Raw genomic sequence first — 25,876 nt, forward strand, 5'->3', positions numbered from 1 at the left:
AGAAGAAAAGGCATTAACTGTTTGTTGATAATAAACTGCATCATCGACAGTTGATATACTCTTTTCGAAAATTCATCATAGTTGTTGCGTTGTTATATAGATGGAAGTGTTTTTAATTTCAAATTTATGTAGTAAAAGTAAATTTAAGGAACAATTTATTATTAAGTAGAAAAAAGCGTGATAATCAAATTTTTTTTGATGTAGAAAAAGTAATTTTTTCTGTTGGATTTTCGATTTAAGTAGAGTAATCTGTATTAGTCAGGTAAATTTTAGTTTTAAGTAGAAAAAGTAGTACTTTTTAGGTAGATTTTCGTTTTAAGTAGAAAAATGTGTATCAGACAGACAACTTCTGTTTTAAAGTAGAAAAAATACTTGGGCCAGGTAGATTTTAGTTTCAAGTAGAAAAAATTGTATTAGTCAGACAAATTTTAATTTTAAGTACAAAAAGTAGTTCGTTTTAGGTAGATTTTCATTTTAAGTAGTTAAAATTGTATCAGACAGACAACTTTTGTATTAATGTAGAAAATATACTTAGGCCAGGTTATTTTAGTTTTAAGTAGAAAAGACTGTATTACTCAGACGAATTTTAATTTTAAGTAGTAAAGGTAGTTTTTTCTAGGCAGATTGTGGTTTCAAGTAGAGAAATCTGTATTAGTTAGAGGAATTTTAATTTTAAGTAGAAAAAGTAGTTTTTCTAGGTAGATTTTGGGTTTAAGTAGAAGAAAGTGTATTAGACAGACAACTTCTGTTTTAAAGTCGAAAAAATACTTGGGCCAGGTAGATTTTAGTTTCAAGTAGAAACAATTGTATTAGTCAGATAAATTTTAATTTGAAGTAGAAAAAGTAGTTCTTTTTATGTAGATTTTCGTTTTAAGTAGAAAAAAGTGTATCAGACAGATAACTTTTGTTTTAAAGTAGATAATATACTTGTGCCAGGTTTTTTTTTAGTTTTAATTAGAAAAAACTGTATTAGTCAGACGAATTTTAATTTTAAGTAGTAAAGGTAGTTCTTCCAGGTAGATTTTAGTTTTAAATAGAAAAAAGTGTATTAGTCAGACACTTTTCGTTTTAAAGTAGAAAAAGTAATTTAGTCAGAGACAATTTATTATTAAGTAGAAGAAAATAGTTCAGTCAGACAAATTTTGTTTCAAAGTAGTAAAAGTTTATTTGTCAAATACAATTTAATGTTAAGTTGAAAAAACTATATTATTCTTAAACATTTTGATTCTAAGTAGAAATAGCTGTATTTGTCAGACTGATATTTTTTAACGAGAAAAGTGTAGTTTTGTCAGACATAGTTAATTTTTGCCTACAGAAAAAATTGGTTTTTTAAAAAAAAATTTTTCTAAGTAATAAAAACTTTTTTGGTCAGACGTACATAATTAATTAACTTCAAAAAATAGTAATATCAGGCAAATTTTCTTTTAAAGCAATAGAAAAAGTAGTTTTCCCAAACAGAATTGATATTTTAAGTAGTAAAAACAAATTTGTCAGACTTTTGGTTTTTAAGTAGTAAAAGCATTTTGATCAGACACATTTTTTTCTTTAATCAAAAATACTATATTTCCGTTAATTAACATATGTAAATAAATAAATATTTATTATTTATATTTGTAATAAAATAGTTCTGCCAATAAAAATTATTTTTTAAGTAGTAAACAATTAGTTTAGTCAGACGAAATTGAATCTTAAAAAAAATTATTCACACCAAGTTGAAAAAGTATATATTTAGTAATAACAAAAAAAATTTCAATCAAATTATTATTAAATTTATAACACAGTTTGAAATATTTAACAAATAATTATTATTAAAAAAATAAGAAAACTAAAATAAACAATCATTCTTGAAATTTTTACAATGCCGTGCTTTAACATTAATGAAAGTTTGTGGTTCATTTTCCTGACAGTAAACATAACGTCAATGTTTTTGAGGTTCAACAAATCGCTGGAGGTAATTTTAAAGCGGGTACGTTGATGGGAAGGGGGGGGGTGGGGGGGTATTCAACGAAAATCGCTAACGGTCCGTCCATTAAAAGCGTTCCTCTTTACCCCTGACTTTTATTATACAATCATAAGTAATTCGTATTACTTTCCTCATAAATCCACTAGATTCGCAGCAGGGGAATATAACCAACAAGAGTAAGTGAGAGAGAGAAAAAGCCCAGTGACGAATTATGTTTCTTTTACTACCGTTGCAGACTTCGATTTAGTTCATAGCATCTAGCATTTTACAGCTTATTTCATTAGTACACTATACACACACACACATACATATATTCTTGATTAAGAAAATAAAGAAAATACTCTATGAACGAAAGGAAAATTCCTAATATCAATTTTACTATGATTAGAAAAAATATAATTTTTTTTTATTTTATCAAAATTTTAGCACTTAGAGAAAAATTTGTTTGAAACATCTAAAACATTTCTAATATAACCTAACCTAATCTAACAATTCCTAATCTAATATAACCTAACCTAACTTAACTTAATCTAACAATTTCAAACCTAACCTAAGTAAACCTAACCTCACCTAACTTAATCTAAGAATTTCTAACCTAACCATTCCTAATCTGACCTAAGCTAACTTAACTTAACCTAAACTAACTTAACCATTCCTAATCTAATCTAACTTAACCTAACCTAACCATTTCTAATATAACCTAACTTAATCTAACAATTTTTAACCTAACCCCACCTAACTTAATCTAACAATTTCTAACCTAACCATTCCTAATCTGACCTAATCTAACTTAAATTAACCTAAACTAATCTAAACTAACTTAATCATTCCTAATCTAATCTAACTTAACCTAACCTAATCTAACAATTCCTAATGTAATATAACCTAACCTAACTTAATCTAACAATTTCTAACCTAACCATTCCTAATCTGACCTAAGCTAACTTAGATTAACCTAAACTAATCTAAACTAACTTAATTATTCCTAATCTAATCCAACTTAACCTAACCTAACCATTTCTAATATAACATAACCTAATCTAACAATTCCTAATCTAATATAACCTAACCTAACTTAATCTAACAATTTCTAACCTAACCTAAGTTAACCTAACCTCACCTAACTTAATCTAAGAATTTCTAACCTAACCTAAGTTAACCTAACCTCACCTAACTTAATCTAACAATTTCTAACCTAACCATTCCTAATCTGACCTAAGCTAACCTAACTTAACCTAACTTAGCCATTTCTAATATAACCTAACCTAATTTAACGATTCCTAATCTAATATAACCTAACCTAACTTAATCTAACAATTTCTAACCTAACCTAAGTTAACCTAACTTAACCTAATCTAACCATTCCTAACCTAAAAGTTTTGTTTGTTTTCCTTCATTATATAAAAAAAATTTGGCGAAATTTGCAACATGAATTTTCGCAAGAATTTCCGTAAAATTTTTCAGTGGTCAATTCCTGAGTACTTTTTTTCACGTATAGGATTAAACTGTTTGGTTAAGTCAAATGAACTTTTTCTCTCATTAATATATAAAAATTTAGTTCTCAGTTTTTATTCTATTTTGATGAATAAATTTTTTTTCTTATTAAGAAGAGAAGTTTCTCTCTCTCTCTCTCTCTCTCTCTCTCTCTCTCTCTCTCTTTGTAAATATGATTGAATATATCTAGACAAAAAGGCAAGCTTTGCAAAAAGAATATAAAGAAAAATAGACAAGTGGAGCCCTCGGTAGTTCTGATTCGAGACAGTTTTTGCTGAAACATCGCGTCGTTGATCCGGAATTTTCCAGGCTGCTTGGTTTATCGCTTGGCGATCCCTCTGTTCATACTCTGTGTTACAAGCCCCTTTCCAGAGCCTCCGACTCCGCCTTTACGAAAGAACCAAGTATGTACCTCGAGAGAACTTCTGCCAAGGTTGATCTTCAACTTTATCATGTCAAATTCCTTTTTCCTACATCCAGAAAAATACTTTCTTTCCATCTATCTATATATATAAAAAAAAGAAAAAATATTCCTAAAAAATATCCAGTTTTAGTTTCTACATAAAAAGAAAAACTAAATATTTTAATACTGTTATCCAAAATAATAAAAATTTACTAATTTTTTTTTTTGAGGATTTCTTAACAATTTAAAAATTTTAAGATTTTTTTGAAAAATAAATATGAATTAATTTATTTTATAATTATTGAAAATAATATAATATTATGAAATAAAAATAAATAAAATGTAATGTAAAATATAATATTTAAATAAAAAATAAATAAAAATAAAAAATACTAAAAAATTAGTTATTTTCCTATATCGAAAATTGACTACTGGCACAGTACTGTAAACGCTGAGGCGGTAGTATAGTGGTACCAGTACTGCGCCAGTTGTGAACTTCATCAATTTCCGGTATTGTATAAATATTTATTTATTTAATTATTCATTAATTTATTTTAATATTTTACGTTATTTTGACATTTGTTTTTCTTGACGCGAATTGGAAATATTTTTGATTTTTTAACAATAAAAAAATAATTTTAGTTTTCTTATACTATTCATTTAAAATAGACCTATAAAGAAAATGATATGATTTATTTATTCTATATATATATATATATATATATATATATATATATATATATATATATATATATATATATATATATATATATATATATATATATATATATATATATGAAACTTGCTTTTTATTGAAGTGTAGCTGGGAGAGGGGGGGGGGAAGGGGGTTTGTGACACTTGGTGATCGAGAATCCATTTTGTAACAGCAATTTATTTTCCGTCGTTCATATTTCATCGGGAGAAAATCCGGAAGTAAGGCGAAGTGCTGCCATCCCGTAAGATCTAGCTTACTACCGGAAACTGGAGGGCGGGTATAAATTGAATCGGGTCCACCGCATCCGACGCATAAAATGCTTCACACGCCCTTTAGTGGACCATCACCCTCTCTCGCTTTTGCAACATACATATATACTATATATATATATATATATATATATGTATAGACAACCCGGAAAATGCCAATAACTTAGACGAATACCTATTTTTACAGTTTTCAAAAATTTATCGTCATATTTTCTACTAACCATTTCGTTTTTCATGGTTTAAATATTTTTTACTCTGCTCATTATATTTTTTTTGATCTTTTTTAAAAAAAATATTTATGATATTTACGAATTAGTACTGTATGTAATTAGTGTATATTTTTTATCAGTACTGTATGTACTTACTGTATTTTGTTTTATGTTGACAATTTTGAACCAGTACTTTATGTACTTACTGTATTTTTTATTTTTATTGTCGCAGTATTAGACAAATATTTTTTGTACTTACTGTATTTTTTATTCATACTGGCAGTATTAAATCTGTACCGTATGTACTTGCTGTATTTATCATTAAAACTATCACTATTGAAACAGTATTGGAATTTATACAGTATCTGTACAAAACCAGAACTGATCTTTTGGTAATGGCAATTCAGTAGTAAGCCAATATTAAATCTTTACCGTATGTACTTACTGTATTTTTTTATTTTCAGTTACAGTGTAGAACCAGTGCTGTTTATGTACTTACTGTATTTTTTTTCATACTGTCAGTATCGAAGCAGTGCTGTATGTACTTACGGCAATTTGTATTAACCCTGCCGCAGTGTTGAAATAGTACTGTTTGTACTTACTGTATTTTATTATCAATATTACCAGTATGGAACCAGTACTGTGTGTACTTACTGTGTTTTGTTTTATGTTGACAATTTTGAACCAGTACTTTATGTACTTACTGTATTTTTTATTTTTATTGTCGCAGTATTGGACAAATATTTTTTGTACTTACTGTATTTTTAATTAATACTAGCAGTATTAAATCTGTACCGTATGTACTTGCTGTATTTATCATTAAAACTATCACTATTGAAACAGTATTGGAATTTATACAGTATCTGTACAAAAACAGAACTGATCTTTTGGTAATGACAATTCAGTAGTAAGCCAATATTAAATCTTTACCGTATGTACTTACTGTATTTCTTATTTATAGTTACAGTGTAGAACCAGTGCTGTGTATGTACTTACTGTATTTTTATTCATACTGTCAGTATCGAAGCAGTGCTGTATGTACTTACGGCAATTTGTATTATCACTGCCGCAGTGTTGAAATAGTACTGTATGTACTTACTGTATTTTATTATCAATATTGCCAGTATGGAACCAGTACTGTATGTACTTACTGTATTTTGTTTTATGTTGACAATATTGAACCAGTACTTTATGTACTTACTGTATTTTTTATTTTTATTGTCACAGTATTGGACAAATATTTTTTGTACTTACTGTGTTTTTAATTAATACTGGCAGTATTAAATCTGTACCGTATGTACTTACTGTATTTATCATTAAAACTATCACTAGTGAACCAGTACTGGAATTTATACAGTATCTGTACTAAACCAGAACTGATCTTTTGGTAATGGCAATTCAGTACTAAGCCAATATTAAATCTTTACCGTATGTACTTACTGTATTTTTTTATTTTCAGTTACAATGTAGAACCAGTGTTGTGTATGTACTTACTGTTTTTTTTTATTTGCATTGTCCATATTAAACAAATACTGTATGTACTTACTGTATTTTTTATTTTTATTCTCGCAATATTTGACAAATATTTTTTTTGTACTTACTGTATGAAGAAAATTTGTCTGACTGATACAATTTTTTCTACTTAAAACCACAATCAACCTGCAGAAACTAATTTTTCTTCATAAAAATAAAATTTTGTCTACTGAAAAAACAAGTTTTTTCAACTTAAAACACTTCATCTTGAAAGATATTAAATACATAGTGGAATTTACAATAATTACAAGAGCTTAAAATTGAAAGCTACAGAGTTGAGGGTGAAACAATTGTAAAGTTCCTTGAGATGGTGTAATAATGTTATATTGGGGTAATCATGAATCATCGAACATATATATATATATATAGGAGTGTTTGCAGTGTGTCTAGGTTTGAGAATGGATCGTCGCGCGCAATTCTGGGTCTGCATGCGGTCTTGTGAAGTGAGTTTAGGCGCGTGCGAGTTGGATTTATGGCTGCCATTATGACGTTGACGTATCGCTTTTCCAAGGGTCATAAACTTAAAGCCACTCTCTGGTTTGGTACTTCGTGTGGACCACTATGTCCAATCTCCTATATTCTACGCGCCTTGCCTTCATGGTTTTCGGTTACCTACCCTAATCCCTTTTGTTCCTCTCAACTTCCTACAGGATTTAGAATTTGCACACTCTGTTAATATATGAAAATCTCTCACTCTTGCTCTCGCTCTCCTTCTTTCTTCAAATATTTTTCAAATTAATTTCCATTAAGAAATATGTAGGCAATTTAAGCGATTTTGGTTGAAACCACTTTAGAATTATCAACAAATTCAAAAAACAGTGTCAAAAATTGAAATATTTTTGTTTTATAAACGGAAGTGATATACAAAATTTTTTAATATTTCGCAAAAATAATTTATGTAGCAATAAATTCATAACTATTTTTTAATTATAATAAAATATTGATAATATTAATGAAAAATACAGTAAGTACATACAGTATTGATAAAAAATACAGTAAGTACTGTCAATATTAATTTTTAAAAAAACAGTAAGTACATACAGAACTATTTTAATGATGCATCAGCGTTAATACAAAATGCAGTAAGTACATACAGTACTGTTTTGATACTGACAGTATTAATAAAAATACAGTAAGTACATAAAGAACTGTTTCAATACTGGTAGTAGTAATACAAAATTCAGTAAGTACATACGGTGCTGGTTCAATACTGTCAGTATAAATAAAAAATACAGTAACTACATATAGTACTGGCATTACAAATAAAAAATACAGTAAGTACATACAATATTGATAAAAAATACAGTAAGAACATACAATATTGATAAAAAGTACAGTAAGTACATACAGTACTGGTTTAATATTGTCAGCAAAGGCAGTAACTGCATACAGTATTGATAAAAATGCAGTAAGTACTGTCAATATTAATTTAAAAAAACAGTAAGTACATACAGAACTATTTCAATGGTGCATCAGCGTTAATACAAAATGCAGTAAGTACATACAGTACTGCTTTGATACTGACAGTATTAATAAAAATACAGTAAGTACATAGAGAATTGTTTCAATACTGGTAGTAGTAATTCAAAATCCTGTAAGTACATACGGTGCTGGTTCAATATTGTCAGTATAAATAAAAAATACAGTAACTACATATAGTACTGGCAGTAAAAATAAAAAATACAGTAAGTACATACGGTAAAGATTTAATACTGGCTTAGTACTGAATTTTCATTACTGAAAGAACATTTCTGGTTTAGTACAGATACTGTATAAACACCAGTACTGGTTTAATATTAGTAGTTTTAATGATAAATACAGTAAATTGTGTCAGAAATAATTTAGTTTTGAATAGAAAAAGGTAGTTTTGTCAGATAAATTTTTTGTTTTTTAAATAAAGAAAAGAGTTCTGCATGATAGAATTTATTTTTAAGTAGAAAATACATTGTCAAGTCAGACAAACTTTAAACGTTAATTAGTAAAAATAATTTTTGTACTTTCATTATTATACTGAGATAATTTTGATTAAAAAAAAAGAAAGAATAGTTCCAGACCTCACAACATTTATTTTATTTATAACAATCATAAAAAAACAAAGGAAAAAATTGATTTTAATGTCGCAAGTAGTACTTGGACTTTATAAAATTTTCCTCGCATATATATTCTGATTCGAGCTAAAGGTTGAGAGTTTTAAACCATTTTAGTATGCAAACAGATGGTTGAGATGTACCCACTACAATTTTTATAGCCACACACTCGAAAGATGCGATATATATATGTTTCCTACACTTTTTCGAAAGGGGTGAGGGGGGGGGGGGTCGGATCCATATATTTAAGAAAAATATTCTTTTTATATACCTACAATTATTATTTTTTTTTTTATTTTACATTTTAATTTTTTTTTCATCCCTATAAAAATAATTATAATTTGTATAATTAAATAATTAGCAATTGTAATTACCTAAGGTAAGTTAAATATTAATTAAGATGACTAATTTTTTTTCTTCGAGAATAAAATTTTTAAAATTAGATTTTTAAAAAATTGATATATTTATATATCTAGAGTATATAGGAAATCTCAAAATCATAAACTTAAATTGCTATTTGCAGATATCAACTCACTAAACGATATATAGAAGAGAAAGGGGGTGGGTGAGGGGGAGGGGAGGGGTGCTTTCAACCGCAGTGCACTTTCAATCGTTGATTATCTTCCACGATCGTTATACGGAGCGAGTCGCATCGTTATACAGATTCAACGTTATTGCCATGAGAATATTGCAACACTTTACCTAAAACTCCCAAACATGCGTCGTTAAAAAGAAAACAACGAGAAATAAAAAAAAATTGTGATAGACCATTTTAGAATTTTTAATTTTTTTTAAATATATATATATATATATTGCCATTTTAATAATTGCGTAGAATATTATAATTAAGTCCTGACACGGTAAAAGGGACCTTACGATAAAATTAAATTTTAGGTTATGTTGAGTGATTGTTTTATTTGAATTAAATTTTTAATTATGTAAAATCAAAATCAGTTTTTATTGAATATTTGGATTGTGGTTTGCATCATGTAACTTTTTGCATACAAAAGGTGATCTTTTTTTTTTGTATATTATTACTTTAAAAATCGTAAACATAACCTTAAATTTTGTTTACCTTAAGGCCCCTTTCACCGTGTTAGGACGCATATATATATATATATATATATATATATATATATATATATATGAAATTTTTAATTATGTATTATTATACTATTAAAATTGTGACGCGTTCCAAAGAAGGGGAGCTTAGAAGCAAAAAATTATAGGTTATAATTTTAAATTTTAAGTGAAAATTCATGTCGTAATAACCTATAATTCGTTTGATTGAAAGGTCCATTTTTTCGCGACGCTAAGATATATGTGATGCTTTACGATATAAGGGACCTTAAAGGCAAAAAAAAAAAATTGTAGGTTATGTTCAGTGATAGTTTTAGCATAATTATACTACTCATTAATTTAGTAAGGGTACTATTTCAATTAGTAAACTTTAATTAATAAACTAGTAGTTTTCAACTATCAATCAGTAATTTCTACTATCAATCAGTATATTCTACTATCAATTAGTCAGTTTCTCCAAAAATTAGTCAAAACAATTACTAATTCTTAATTAAAAATGACTAATTAATATTAGAAAACTACTAATTCATTTATTAACTGTTAGAGTAAACTATAGTAAACGAATTAGTAGTTTTCTACTATCAATCAGTCATATTATTGACTAATAATTAGTAATTTTGACTAATAATTAGTCAAAACGATGACTTAATTTTAGTCAAAACGGTTATTAATTCTAAATCAAAAATTACTAATTAATTTTAGAATACTACTAATTCGTTTAGTAAGGCATTATTTTAATTAATAAACCTAAATAAACGAATCCCAATTGAAAAGATTCCCCGGAAAGTGCCTCCTGGAGGTTCTATCAGAATTCCGCCGGAACTTCCAACGTAATTCCGTCGTAATTCCATCGGAGTTCCAAAGAATTTCCGATGGGATTCCGATTAATTTTTTTCAAAATTTTTTAGAGTCCTAATTCCGTCGGAATCCCATCGGAAATTCTTTGGATCTCCGATGGAATTCTGACGGAATTACGTTGGAAGTTCCGGCGGAATTCTGATAGAACTTCCAGGGGGCACTTTCTGGTGAATCTTTCCAAGTTGGATTAGTAGTTTTCTACTATAAATTAGTTAATTTTGACTAAAATTTACGATTACTAATTAATAAACGAATCAATGCAATTTAATTATAGTCAAAATGTGACTATTTATAAAATATAAAAGTAAATTTAAAATGCAAAATTCAAAAATATAAATCTACATTAATTACAGTAAATAGTATTATCAAAATTAATTTATCTAAAAAAAAAAATTTTTTTTTTCCAAAAATAAATGAATTTTTTGAAAATGCGCACTTGTCGGATTATATATATATATATAGCGAGTTTGAATGTCAAGCATGAAAATCCTCGTCTCAAGCTCACAAGACGCGATTAACACAGCTATGTCACCGCAGTTGTAGGTGCGAATCGTGTGTCCAACGTTCCTCCAGGGAACGATCAATGAGGGGTAGTCACGTGACCTCGCCACAGGGAGTTCGCGCAATGCATCACCAACCAGCCGCCCCTTTGCTTTATCTCTCTCTCTCTCTCCCTCTCTCTCTTATTCTGCCCCCGGACACCCCACAATACCATAGCAGCTAGCCACCCCGCATCCTGCTACTCCATCTTCCTCCCTCATCCACATTCAAACCCCCCACCAAGAAATTTCAAACGACCATCTCTCGTCCTACTCCCTATACGACAAGGATTGTTGCGACGTTGCTCTTAGCGACCAGCAAGTCGTCTTCGCGTTAGGGATGGGGGCGGGGAGGGGGGGGGTGCTTGCATTGACCCGGCTGATTTTCAACGCCTTCCAAACTCCCACTTTGCTTTCTTCTTCTTTTTATTTCATTCTTTTTTTTTTTCTTCTTCTTTTCTGTCGAGAGAAAAGGACACTTTGCCAGATCCGTGTTTGCCATTGAACGGATGCTGATACTCCTACTATTCTGTTAAGAAGTAAAATCTTCGTCGAGAGAGAAAAAAAAGAGAGAGAGAGAGAGAGAGAAAGACGTGTTACAATTCAAAAGGGGAGGCGAAACAAATGTTAATATTTTGTAGGGAAAGAGATGTTTTTAAATTTTTATATAGAAAGAGAAAGAAATTCAATATTCGAAGGGGAAAAGAGACGGAGGGAGAAATAGAAAATAATGGAGAAAAATGAGTATTATAAATTATAATAATATAATAATATAATAATATGATAATAAAATAATAAAATAATAAAATAATAAAATATAAATTCTGTAAAAATATAATATAAATAGTATAATAATATAATATAAACAGTAAAATAATAAAATAACATAATAACATGTGACTCTCCACAAGAAAAGGGACCTTAGAGGCAAAATATTTTAGGTTATGTAATTGAAAAAAAATCTTGTCCAATTATTTTTTCTACTTAAAAACAAAATTCGTCTGACTGATACACTTTTTTACTACTTTTTCACCTGGAAATAAAATTAAGTCTGACAGAAAATGTTTTTTCTACTTAAACAAAAATTTTTCAAATAAAACTAATTGCAAATTAAATTCGTTTGACTAATACAGTTTTTTCTACTTAAAACCAAAATCTATCTGGATAAACTACTTTTATCTACTTAAAAATAAATTATATTTTCAAAACTACTTTTTCTACTTAAAAACAAAATTTGTCTGACTAAACTAACTTTTTCTACTTAAAAATAAATTATTTCTAACAAGATTACTATTTTTATTTAAAAGCAAAGTTTTGTCTGATAAACAACTTTTTTCTACCTAAATATAAACACTGGAACAAAACTACCGAAAATTAAAATTCGTCTTTTCACCTTTTTCTACTTGAAATCAAAATCTACCTGGAAAATCTGATTTTTCCACTTAAAATTAAAAATCGTCAGACTAATACACATTTTTCTACTTAAAACGAAAATCTACCTAGAAAGAACTGCTTATTCTACTTAAAATACAAATTCGGCTGACTAATACAATTTTTTCTACTTAATATTAAACTATGATTGGTAAAAATTAATTTCTACTATTTTTAAACAAAATTTCTCTGCCTAAACTACTTTTTTCTACATAAAAATAAATTATTTCTTTGAAAACTACTTTTTTTTTTTTACTTAAAAACAAAATTTGTCTCAGTAAACTATCTTTTTCTACTTAAAAATAAATTATTTCTAAAAAAACTACTATTTTTACTTAAAAGCAAAGTTTTGTCTAATAAAAAACTTTTTTTCTACCTAAAAATAAACAGTAGGACAAAACTACTTAAAAGTAAAATTCGTCTGACTAATACATCTTTTTCTACTTGCAACCAAAATCCATCTTAAAAATCGACTTTTTCTACTTAAAATTAAAACTCATCTGATTAATACACATTTTTCTACATAAAACGAAAATCTACCTAGAAAAAACTGCTTATTCTACTTAAAATCAAAATTCGGCTGACTAATATAATTTTTTCTACTTAATATTAAACTTTGATTGACAAAAATTAATTTCTACTATTTTTAAATAAAATTTCTCTGACTAAACTACCTTTTTCTACTTTAAAATAAATTGAGGGTAATAAAAATTACTTTTTCTACTGAAAAACTTAAAATTGTCTGATAAAACAACTTTTTTCTACTTTAAAATAAATTCTAGTACTCTACAATGATTCTAAATTAAATTCGTCTAATTAATATACTTTTTTCTACTTGAAACTAAAATCTACCTGGCCAAATATAATTTTTCTACTTCAAAATAAAATTCGTCTGACTAATACACTTTTTTCTACTTAAAAACAGAATCTACCTGGCCAAACTAATCTTTCTACTTACAAACTAATCTTTCTACTTAAAATAATAATTTTTTTGACTAAACTACCTTTTTCTACTTAAAAATAAATTATTTCTGGCAAAACTACTTTTTCTACTTAAAAACAAAATGTTACCTGACAAAAAACTTTTTCTTTTCTTTTTAAAAATAAACACTGTATTAAAATTAAAGTTCGTCTGACTAATACACTTTTTTCTACTTAAAACCAAAAGCAACCTGGCCTAAGTTTTTTTTTTACTTCAAAACAAATAACTGATGTCTTCATTGGAATCAAAATATTCAAAATCAAATATTAAATTATTTTATCAGCAGTTGAAAGTAGCAAAAAGCATTATTATTATGATTATTTTTATTATTATTATTATTATTATTATTATTATTATTATTATTATTATTATTTATTCTTGTATACTATGTACATTGTGTTTATTAGTAGCAAAAAGTATAAAAGTTTATCTATTTAAATTTATCAAAATAAATTTAGATTGCGTCAAATAATAAATTTATTTAAATATAAAATTATTATGTAAATAATTATATGTAAAGCACAATTTGAAAAAAAAATTGATAAAATAATTAAATTTATAAAATATAGTGAATTATGTAAATTAGATCTTTGAAAAAAAAGATTTTTTTTTTATTTTTTATAAGATTTTTATTCATTAAAATATTATTCATTAATAAAGATATTCATTTTTTTCTTCATTACGAAGATAATAAAAAATAAGAAGATATAAAATAACAAATTTTGTTTAAAAAAAAAATTGAATTTTCATTTTTTCCTTTAGGTGTTTTATAATGTAAAATTAGAAAAACAATATTTTATTTCCTCTGAACTTTTAGGCCATTCCTCTTGTAATTTCTGCTGAACAGTAAAATTACAGTGTTGACTTTCTATTAACATCATATCGTGTGTATTAGCTAGCAATCTAATTAAATTATTTGAAATATCTCTAAGACCATCAATTCGAATATTTAATTCGGTACTTTTTAATTCTTTAATAGAAGTTCCATTTGTCAAAATTTCAGTGTAATTCTTCTTTTCATAGTTTGAATAAACAGTTTGCACTTGTGATTCCAAATTATTGGCATTCTGAAAAATAATATTTTTCAATTTTTGTCAAATTATTATTATATTTTATTAATTAAACAAAATTTATTTACTATAATAAATTAGAAAAAAAAATATTATTTATTTTTGAAACTATATATATATATATATATATATATATATATTAATAATTAATAGTAATTAATTACTAATTATTAATTAATACATACATTAATAAAAGAATCGTAATACGATTTAATGGAAATCGTATAATGTTCATTTTTAGCAGTCGCTAGGCAATCTTCTAAATTTTTCTCAATTGTCAAGTAACGTTCTCTCCATATTTTTGTACTATTTTCAAGACATGATTTCAATGGTCCATTGATATTTTCAATATTGCTGATATTATTATCCCTCTAGAATAAAAAAAAAATTCATCATATATATAAAATTTCAAAGTTTAAAAACAAAAAATTGTTAAAAATTTATTTAAAAAAAAGAATATTATACAGTAAATATGAAATAATACTCTCTAAATCTGAATTAGTAAAAATGTTTACTAATTTAAATTAGTGACTCACTGTTTGTTTTAGAATTAGTTAAATTTTACTAATTGTTAGTAAAAGTTACTAATAATTAGTCAAATTTTACTAATTGAAAAGCAAAAACTAAGTCACTAATTCAAATTAGTAAACTTTTTTACTAATTCAGATTTAGAGAGTACATTTATTAAAAGAAAAATATTGAAACAAATACTTAACCTTCATTTTTTCGATTTTCAAGATATCCTTAAATCTAAAGTTATTGTAAATATTAAATTCTATTCGGCTAAATTTATTTGGCAATGACTGTACTATGACATCATTCAAATCTTCGATTCTTAAACTGAGTTTTTTAATGTCCTTTTGTAAATTTTCTAAATTAGAGTCGACATTAATATTCGATGATAAACATATCTGAAAAAGAGATTTTTTTAAAAAATTTTATTAAAAAAAATTCCTTAATTGCTTTTTGCGTACGGATTTTTTTTTTAAAATAAATTTAAAAAAATTTTTTTTTTAAAAATATTGTTAAAAAAAATGAGAGTAATTGAAAAATTAAACTAAACAAAAAAATGGAATTAAATTTTTTTTTTGAATTTAAATTATTTATTTGTTATAGAATTACCTGATATGTACAAATTAAAAAGACAATTGTAATTATCAAATTCATTATAATATTGTTGAATATGAAATGTTATAGAACTTGGAAACTATTTTAAAAATTTTCTTTCAAATTGTGCTTTATATACCGTGAAAAGTTAATAATTTTATATGTAAATTAATTTATTATTTGACGCAGCCATAAATTTTTTTTTTTCGATAAATTTAAATAGATAAACTTTTAATTTTTGCTACTTTTAACTGCTGTTAAAATAATTCTACAATTTGTTTTCTTTATTTGACGAATTTTTTTTTTTGACGCATTTTGTTTATCTAATACATTTTTTGTAAAAAAAACACTTGTATGAATTTTATAGTATTTGAAATTTAAATATTTAATGCAAATTGTGAATATATAATACATAAATCAAAATAAATAAATAAAAAGAAAAAAAAAGAAAATAAGAATAGATAAATAAATAAAAAGCAGGTATTCTTTTTTTACACAAAATTTTTATTAATTGAGCGATGATTTTTTAAAAAAAATTAGATTTGTATAACTTTTTTTTTATTTAATACTAATTTTTAGTTAAAAATGAGTAACTGATAGTAGAAAACGACTTGTTGGTCGTAGCGTTATATTTCTAGTTAGTTTCGGCTTAGTTAAATTATACACTGACTACACTGAAAAAAAAATTTATATGACTCAAAGAATCGGTTACTTGACTATTATTTAAAAAATTATTTACTTGAAATAATAATTAATAATAATTTAAATAATAAAATAAAAAATAAAATAAATAATTTCTGTATATATAAAAACTATCTAGTTTCTGGATAGTTAAACTATATGTAAACTATCTAGTTTTTAGATAGTTAAACTATATAGAAACTGTTTAGTGCACATATTTTCTTTAGAAAGATTAGGGCAGTAATACTATTTAGTTTCCTGATAGTAAATCTGTATAAAAACTATCTAGTTTCTGGCCAGTTAAACTGCATAAAAACTATATAGTTTTCAGAAACTTAAACTATATGAAAACAATGTAGTTTCTGGATAGTCAAACTGCATACAAACTATCTAGTTTTCAGAAACTTAAACTATCTAATTTTCAGAAACTTAAACTATATGGAAACTGTCTAGTTTCGGGATTGTTAAACTATATGTACACTATCTAGTTCTTAGATAGTTAAACTATATAGAACCTATCTAGTTCATATATTTTATTTACAAAGGTCAGAACAATTATACAGCCTATTTTTTGGATAGTTAAACTGGATAGAAACTATATAGTCTTTAGATAGTTAAAGTGGATAGAAATTATCTAGTTTTTAGATAGTTAAGCTATATAGAAACTATCTAGTTTACATATTTTATATATAAATTTCAGGACAATTGTACTTTCCAGTTATTGAATAGTTAAATTATATAGAAACTGTCTAGTTTCGGGAGTGTTAAACTATATGTACACTATCTAGTTCTTAGATAGTTAAACTATATAGAACCTATCTAGTTCATATATTTTATTTACAAAGGTTAGAACAATTATACAGCCTATTTTATGGATAGTTAAACTGGATAGAAACTATATAGTCTTTAGATAGTTAAACTGGATAGAAACCATATAGTCTTTAGATAGTTAAACTGGATAGAAACTATCTAGTTTTTAGATAGTTAACCTATATAGAAACTATCGAGTTTACATATTTTATTTATAAATTTCAGGACAATTGTACTTTCCAGTTATTGAATAGTTAAACTACATAGAAACTGTCTAATTTCGGTATTGTTAAACTATATGTACATATAAACTATCTAGTTTATATATTTTATTTATAAATTTCAGGACAATTATACTCTCTATTTTTTGGATAGTTAAACTATATAGAAACTGTCTAGTGCATATGTTTCATTCAGTGTATACAGAAATTAAATACAACTCTTAGCGTAACATTTATAGAAACGTGAATTAATTTCACACGGGTTTCGTGTTTACATTATTTTTCTTCTTTCTTTATAAAAAGTCCCAATCTATTTACCTTGTATGGCAATTTATAAACAGCTTGTTACAAATAATAAACATAATCAAAACGACGTGAATAAAGAATGTATTTGATCATGAATCATGCTGGTAGGAATCATATATATATATATATATATATATATATGTCTGGGTGGGGGGAAGATCGTATGTAATGATTATAATTGTACTATTTCTGACACATGTCAAACAGGCTGTCAGATCAAGTTCGTGACAACGTTATATGTGTGTAAAACAACCATTGCAATATGCCGCGTAATTACACGTTGCTGCCTCATCCGGGCCAAGATCGTTTGTTTTCGCGCCAATATTGCTCACGACATGCAAGCCTTTGGTGATTAGGTTGTTGAACATCTTATCATCAAAGTAAATGTACATTATATACTATATATATATATATATATATATATATATACTCGCAAAGGAAATGTGTATTTAAAATACATTTTTTTAAATATTTTTTTTCATTATTTTCAAAAAAAAGGAACTTACATTTTTATGATGCATTAATTGTCACACACTTGTCATTAAACATTTAACTTGAATTACTAAGTAAAATTTATATTCAGTTTACATTTTCTCTTAACAGTAATTTGCTTACCCGCACATATTTAACGTAAAAAGAGAATTTCTGTGATGTTAAAATAGAGAGTGAGAAAGAGAGAGAGAGAGAGAGGGGGTATCACCTAAAGCAGTTGCATGCAATGTGGCATGTATACAATAATTAAAACGATCCTCTTTAACAAGAATATGTTATTTTCGTAAAAGTATTATTATGTATTTGAATCAGTCATTTTTTTTCTCAGTCATTGATTCTTCATTTGATATTTCTATTTTATTTAAATGGGCACATCCTCAAAACATGATAAATTAATGATATGAATATCAAAAATTTTAAATTACAAGTACATTTTTAATATTGTTTTTGGATAGTTAAACTGTATGGAAACTATCTAGTTTTTAGATAGTTACACGATATTAAAACTATTTAGTGCACATATTTTATTTAGAAAGGTCAGGTCAGTTATTCTGTCTAGTTTCCTGATTAGCAAAACTATATAAAAACCATCTAGATTCCGGATAGTTAAACTGTGTGAAAACTATTTGGTATTTATATTATTTTTATAGAAATCAATACAGTTATCTAGTTTTTGAATAGTTAAACTGTTTTGAAACTATCCAGTTTTTAGATAGTTAAACTATATGAAAACTACCTAGTTTTTGAATAGTTAAACTATATGGAATCTGTCTAGCGCATATATTTTATTTAGAAAGTTTATAGGGTAGTATAATACTATGTAGTTTCCTGATAGTTAAAGTGTATGAAAACTATCTAGTTTCTGCATCATTAAACTCTGTACAAACTATTTAGTTTTTACTTTTTAGATAGGTTAAATGAATGCAAACTATCTAGTTTTCAGACAGTTACACTATATAACAATCATCTATTGCATATATTTTATTTAGAACAGTCAGAACAGTTATACCATCTTGTTTCTGGATAGTTAAACTATATGAAAACCATCTGATGACTATGTTATTTCTATAAAGGTCAAGGCAGTTATACTATCTAGTTTTTGAATAGTTTAACTGTTTTGAAACTATCCAGTTTTATATAGTTAAACTATATGAAAACTACCTTGTTTTTAGATAGTTAAACTATATAGAATCTGTCTAATGTATATACTTTATTTAGAAAAGTTAGGGCACTAATACTATCTAGTTTTCTGATAGTAAAAGTGTATGAGAACTATATTGTTTCTGGATTCTTAAACTCTATGCGAACTATTCAGTTTTCAGATAGTGAAACTGTATACGAACAATCTAGTTTTTAGCCAGTTACACTATATAAAAACTACCTATTGCATATGTTTTTTAAAACAGTCAGAACAGTTATACCATCTAGTTTCTGGATAGTTAAAGTGTATGGTAATTTTATGGTGTTTGTATTATTTTTATAAAGGTCAAGACAGTTATACTACCTAGTCCTTGAATAGTTAAACTATATAAAAACTGTTTAGTGGATATATTTTACTTAGAAAGGTCAGAACAGTTATACTATCTAGTTGCCTCATAGTAAAACTATGTGAGAACTATCTAGTTTTCAGGTACCTAAACTATATGAAAACTGCCTAGTTTTAAGATAGTTAAACTCTACAGAAACTATCTAGTTTTTAGATACTTAAGCTTGATGGAAACTTCCTAGTTTTTAGATAGTTGAACTCTATAACAACTATTTATTGCATATATTATATTTACAAAAGGCAGGACATTAATACTTTTTATTTTTCTGATAGTAAAGCTATATGAAAACTATCTTGTTTTTGGATAGTTAAACTGTATGGAAACTACTTAGTTTTTAGATAGTTAGACTCTAAAAAAACTATTTATTGCATATATTTTAATTACAATGGCCAGAACAGTTATACTATTTAGTTTTTATATAGTTAAACTATATAGAAACTGTTTTGCTTATATATTTTATTTATAAACGTCAGGATAATTATACTATCTAGTTTTTAGATACACAACTATACAGAAACTGTTTAATGCATTTATATATAGATTATATAAAAAAGTTAGAACACTTATTGTATTTAAAATATATTTAATGGAAAAAATTCAAATGAAAAATAATAGTCGGCAGGCGTTTATGTGAAAATGATCGCAAGTAAAAACAAAAGGCGTTCTTAAAAAAATTTACCTTCAAATTTTTCAACGTAAAGAAGAAATCGTCGTAGGGAATTGAAATTTCCTGTGGTTCATCCTTTGTGATGTAAAAAAGGGACTTTAAAAGACCCCTAAGAAAGGTTTCAATTTTACCCTCGTTTATTCTTTCAGCGGAGGTCTCTTTTAAATTAGCTTCTACTTTTACTCAAGTTTATTAAAAGGGTTGAAGAATTCTTGATTGATTGAATTAAAACTTTTTGATTTGCACTGTGTTGTCAACTTAAAAGAGCGTACTAACCCCCTTTTTTTTAATTGACAATTTTACAAATCAAATGATTTTTAAATTTTTACTTGGTTCAAAAAAGTGTAGATAGAATTTATTTTTTTGTTTCCCCCAAGGAAATAAAAGTATCTTTCAAATCAAATTTTTTAGTTTTAAGTAGTAAAAGGTAGTTTAGTCAGACATATTTTGGTATTAAGTAGAAAAAATTTGTTCTATCAGACATATTTTTATTTTAAGTAGTAAAAAATAGTTTTCTCAGATAAATTTAGTTTTTCAGTAGAAAAATTTTTACTTTTTGAGCCAGAATTTATTTTTAATTAGAAAAAATAGTTTTCTCAAGACCCCCTCATAACAAAAGGATATCCCTAGGATATCCATATCAATGGTCGATATCCTAGAATGGTCCCCAGGATATCTTGGGATATCCATAGGATATCCCTAGAATATCCATAGGATATCCCTAGGATATCCAAACCGCCGCTTTGTGGGACGTCAACAGGACATCCATAGGAAATCCACAGGATATCCCTAAGACATCCACAAAATATCTATTGGATATTATATCGCAGGATATCCATAGGATATCCTCAGGATGTCCGTGGGATATTCTTAGGATATTCACGGGATATTTATTATCTCAACATATATTTTTAAAGGTTAAAATTGTTAAGCTAATATAATGAATAATAATATAATAAAAACAAAAATCTTATGAGCTTCTAATTTATTTTAAATGAAGATTTGAAACGCATTTTTCAAAGTTTTTAAATAAACTCATGCACTTAATGTATAATTAATATTAATAGTTATTCGTTATTTGCGGGGAAGAATTTATATTGTTTAAAGCCAATTTATTTTCTGACAATATTGAGCATATGAATATAGGAATGAATCACGAATGAGAAAAAAATTAATTAACAATTTTTCAAATTAAATAACTTTCTCGAAAAACAAGTTGCATTTTATTTTATTTATATAAAATTTAATTCACAGAATATTCTCACTCGTAGTCTCATAATGACTTTAAAAACAGTATCCTGAGAATATCTTCTTGACATCCAGAAGATATATTGAGAATATCCTGAAAATATTTGTGGGATATCCTGACGATATCTATGGGATATCCTGATGATATCTGTGGGATATGCTGATGATATCTGTGGGATATCCTGACGATATCTATAGGATATCTGGAGGACATTTATGAAAGTCCATAGAGATATCCAGAAGATATCCATGGGATATCCAAATGATATCCAAACCGCCGATTTTTTTTGATATCCTTAGGATATCCATAGGACATCCCTAGGATATCTGCGGGATATTATCAATATATCCCAAGATATCTTGTGTTATTAGGGGCTACATTTTAAAGTAGAAAAAACAAGTTTAGTCAGACAAATTTTTTTACTAACCTGAAAAATTAAATTTTCTAAACTAAAAAAAGAAAGTCTTAACAAAAATGCTGATTCTGTATCATCTCTAAAAGAATATAATGATTTATTTACCCATAAAAAAAGAAACTCCCATTGTGAATAAAATAGCATTTGGAGAATTGAAATATGGAAAATAAAAATGTTTTGTAAAAAATGTAAAATTTTTCAATCCCCAGAGTCACATGAAATGTAACCTTATTTCTAAACGTCAAGAATAAATTAATGAAGTTATCATCAAGTGGCGCTCAACTGTTTGTTGTGTGTGTGTGTGTGTATGTAGTAATAGTGCAGGGTACAATTTAAGGCGTTACTTGCGCGGGGGGTTTCCCCGCGGAGGCTTCCCGAGTTTGAGTTATATATTTTTTATGTATGCAAATTAATTCCGTCGCTTTTCATAATTCCATAAATTCGTTGTTCGTCAGAATTGCGTGACAGACAGAAACGTCAAGAGAACGAAAGTGCCGGATGGTGGCGCGTTGGCGCAAGGTAGAGTAAACTTGAAGAGAGGGGTTAAAACAGGGAGAGAGAGAGAGTGAGAGAGAAGAGAAGAGTTTAGTGGCACATAGGAGAAAGAGCAAGTGAGAAGAAAAGTGAGTGAGTGAGAGAGAGAAAGGGTGGGTACAAGAATAATTGAAGACGAGTTTCCTTCGAGCGGGGGAGTTGTACCCAAGAACTCTCCAAGAGTGAGAGAGAGTGAGAGGGGAGGGGGTTGTTGATGGAGGCAGCACCAGATGTTATCTTCCTCCTTGGGGTGACGCTATCAACTTTTAGACAATGCGAGACTTTTCGACGAAATATCAAACTTTGCTCGTCGCTTGTGTCGTCGTACTCCCCCTACTTCTTCTTCTTCTTCTTCTTCTTCTTAGATATACTTAAACTACCAGTTATTCTAGACTAGATGTCGTTAGTAGCTTTCGAAAATACATTTTTTTGGGGGGATAATTTTCGAATTTTTCAATTTGTAACGCTAAACGAGATAAGGGACGTTACGTCACAAAAAATTTAAGGTTATGTTATGTTTCCATTATTCTTTGGTACGTTGCGCCATCTACAATGTATCTTGAATTTATATACTTTCCCCCTCTCTGAAAGTGGCAACATAAACTGATCTTTTATAAAACTCCAGTACAGTTTAAATACTCCAGTACAACAACTGAGGTCTTTTTTAGTTCAATTTATGTCCACTAGTGTCGCATCGCAATTTTAAATTCCCAATTGCATAAATGCTGTCCTTTCGGTTTGACGCCATTTTGAAAAGTCATATCACATCTATAATAATTTTATTCGCGTGGCGTTACAGCAAACACCATAAACTAATAAAATTATTATAAAAATGTTTTCAAAATGCCGTCAAACCGGAAGGGCGGAATTTATGCCAATTGGTGTATTATCAATGTTACTTGTAGATATAGACAAGGTTGATTAGTTTTCAAAATGGAGGAAAAGGTCTTTAGAATGATTTGATCAAGTGTTTGATAAGATTTTAAAAGGGATAGGACTGCCCATTAATGTGGCCATCTATATAGACCTAAATCGAAGAAAGGGAGAAAGAAAAAGAGAGTAAGAGAAAGAAAAACAGGAGAGAGAGAGAGAGAGAGAGAGAGAGAGAGAGAGAGAGAGAGAGAGCAATTGAGAGAACAGTTTGGAAAATAGACAGAAGAAGACTCGTTTATCGGCGTGCTATCTCGCTCGTAAATTGAATCAAAAGGAGCGAAATAAGAAAGTGGGGGGAATGTCTATTTCGCGAGTTAAAATGGACCCTTAATCAATGTCCCGCTTTTCTAACTACAAGCCATGAGAGATGAACGACCGGAAATGACGGCTACCGATAAGAAAATTGCATGCTCCAATGGATTTCTCCAAACGCATTCGCTTTTCATGAAAATTGGCTCTCCCAAAAGATAAACTTTTATATATAAACCTTTCACGCTTATACTGATACACAAACGCATAAAATATATATACAAAATGACTTCTTTTTTTCTTTCCCATTTTTTAAATTTACATAATTTGAATAATGAAAACAAAAAATTATGTGTAATATTTGCAAAATATTTTTTTGTTAATTAAAAATTAATTAATTATTACTTTTAAAAAAGAAACAATAAAATTAAAATAAAAACTAAGTTCTATTCGTAAAAGATTCTGTTAATTGCTCTTTAGTACGTTATGCGCCATCTGTAATGTTTCTTCAATGTTTATACTTTCCCGCACCCTTGAAGTGGCAATATAACCTGATCTTATGTACTTCTTGACGTTATTTTATTGCTTTCAAAATCGAAAAAAATAATTTTACATAATTTAACCGTTTTTATTTATATGTTGACAAATTTGGTTATTAAATTTATTCTGAATTTTAATAATACATGAACGTTTGCAATACTTTATTATTTACTGATAATAAATAACAGTTATTGCTTTAATGAATAAAAGTGGAAAGTAACTCGAATATTTTTTTTTTAGGTTAACTTTACAATACACAAAATTACGACCAAATGGTATTCATGAATAAAAGTGGAGAGCAACTCAAAAATTTTTTTGAGGTTAACTTTACAATACACAAAATCACGACCAAATAGTAATCACCGAATCTGCAAAAATGAAAATATTAAAATAAATTAATAAAGGAGGAAGCAATTTTTTATAATATTATTAACATCATTTAAATTACCTCGTTTCTAGAAGTTAAAATATTTATAAATTTCTTAAATACACATGGCTTCACTGTGATAACATGACACGATCGACTATGATGCACCCTAGCGACTTTTTTCAGACCACGTGACCCAAACACATGGTCGCGACTGCAGCGCCTCTATAGGCCTTTTTTGTATTAATTTTTGAATCAATCTTATAATTTAGGTATCAATTTTATAATTTTGGATTAATTTTATAATCTTGGTATCAGTTTGATAATTTTGGTATCAATTTTATACTTTTGGTACCAATTTGATAATTTTGGTACACTGTTAATTTGAAGGTATCAAATTGCAACCAATTGATACCAATATTTGTATGAAAACATAATTTGATCTAAATGTACCAATTTGATCTAATTCTGTTTCACTTTGATACCTTCAAGAAAACAATGTTTTAATTTGATGCTTTGGTACCAATTTGATAATTTCCCTATCAATTTGTTAATCTTACGATCAATTTTATAATTTCCTTCTCAATTTGTTAATTTTGTTATCAATTTGCAACTTTTGAACAAACTGCCAAAAACTCTCAAAACAGGAAGAAAAGAAACACAAATGTAAAAATCAAGTTCACATTACATATACCCCATAAGTGTATGTAAACAGGTCGATATTAATAACAAAATGTATATATATATATATATATATATATATATATATATATATGCTCTTTTTTCTGTCTATATTGCTCCAGGGGTTAAAAGCATCAGAGCGGAAGGAAACATCTTGGGAATCAATAGACTAGCCAAGGGCGTACAGTTAAAGTGCTGGCCTCTTGATAATTATTATGTAAATTCAAGAAGCCGTTTATAAAAGTTATCTGTTGCACCTTATATTCACGGATCAGACAAGTATTGAAATTTTGAAATTCACAGCGAACAAGCAGCCGGGTGGAACGATCTCTCTCTCTCTCACTCCTCTCTTTTTTCCTCTCTCTCTCTCTATGTCGGCATTTTAATGTGACTTGTATGTATATATACCTGACGTTTCGTTCAAAGTACGAGGGCGTACACCGA

The 25,876-nt window shown here is 27.3% G+C and overlaps 1 protein-coding gene across 1 annotated transcript; it reads right to left on the reverse strand.

The window, feature by feature from the left end:
- Positions 1 to 14,204: 14,204 nt before the first annotated feature.
- On the reverse strand, positions 14,205 to 15,856 carry LOC127288688 (uncharacterized). Its single transcript, XM_051316301.1, has 4 exons — positions 15,756 to 15,856; positions 15,350 to 15,544; positions 14,819 to 15,004; positions 14,205 to 14,630 (listed from the first exon to the last, which is right to left on the reverse strand). The coding sequence occupies exons 1-4, from the start codon at positions 15,798 to 15,800 to the stop codon at positions 14,331 to 14,333; spliced, it is 726 nt and encodes a 241-aa protein (XP_051172258.1). The 5' UTR covers positions 15,801 to 15,856; the 3' UTR covers positions 14,205 to 14,330.
- Between the last annotated feature and the right edge of the window lie 10,020 nt (positions 15,857 to 25,876).

Source organism: Leptopilina boulardi, unplaced genomic scaffold (assembly GCF_019393585.1).
Source record: "Leptopilina boulardi isolate dan_hultmark-lab unplaced genomic scaffold, ZJU_Lbou_2.1 LbouV2_392, whole genome shotgun sequence".
Lineage (NCBI taxonomy): Eukaryota > Metazoa > Arthropoda > Insecta > Hymenoptera > Figitidae > Leptopilina > Leptopilina boulardi.

What these genes read in the sequence shown, in the direction of transcription:
- LOC127288688 (XM_051316301.1), bottom strand. Translation starts at nt 15,800, where the DNA reads ATGAATTTGATAATTACAATTGTCTTTTTAATTTGTACATATCAG. An exon ending in TTTTAATTTGTACATATCAG is followed by an intron (nt 15,545 to 15,755) that starts GTAATTCTATAA and finishes TCTCTTTTTCAG; the next exon opens with ATATGTTTATCATCGAATAT. An exon ending in TGAAAATCGAAAAAATGAAG is followed by an intron (nt 15,005 to 15,349) that starts GTTAAGTATTTG and finishes TTTTTATTCTAG; the next exon opens with AGGGATAATAATATCAGCAA.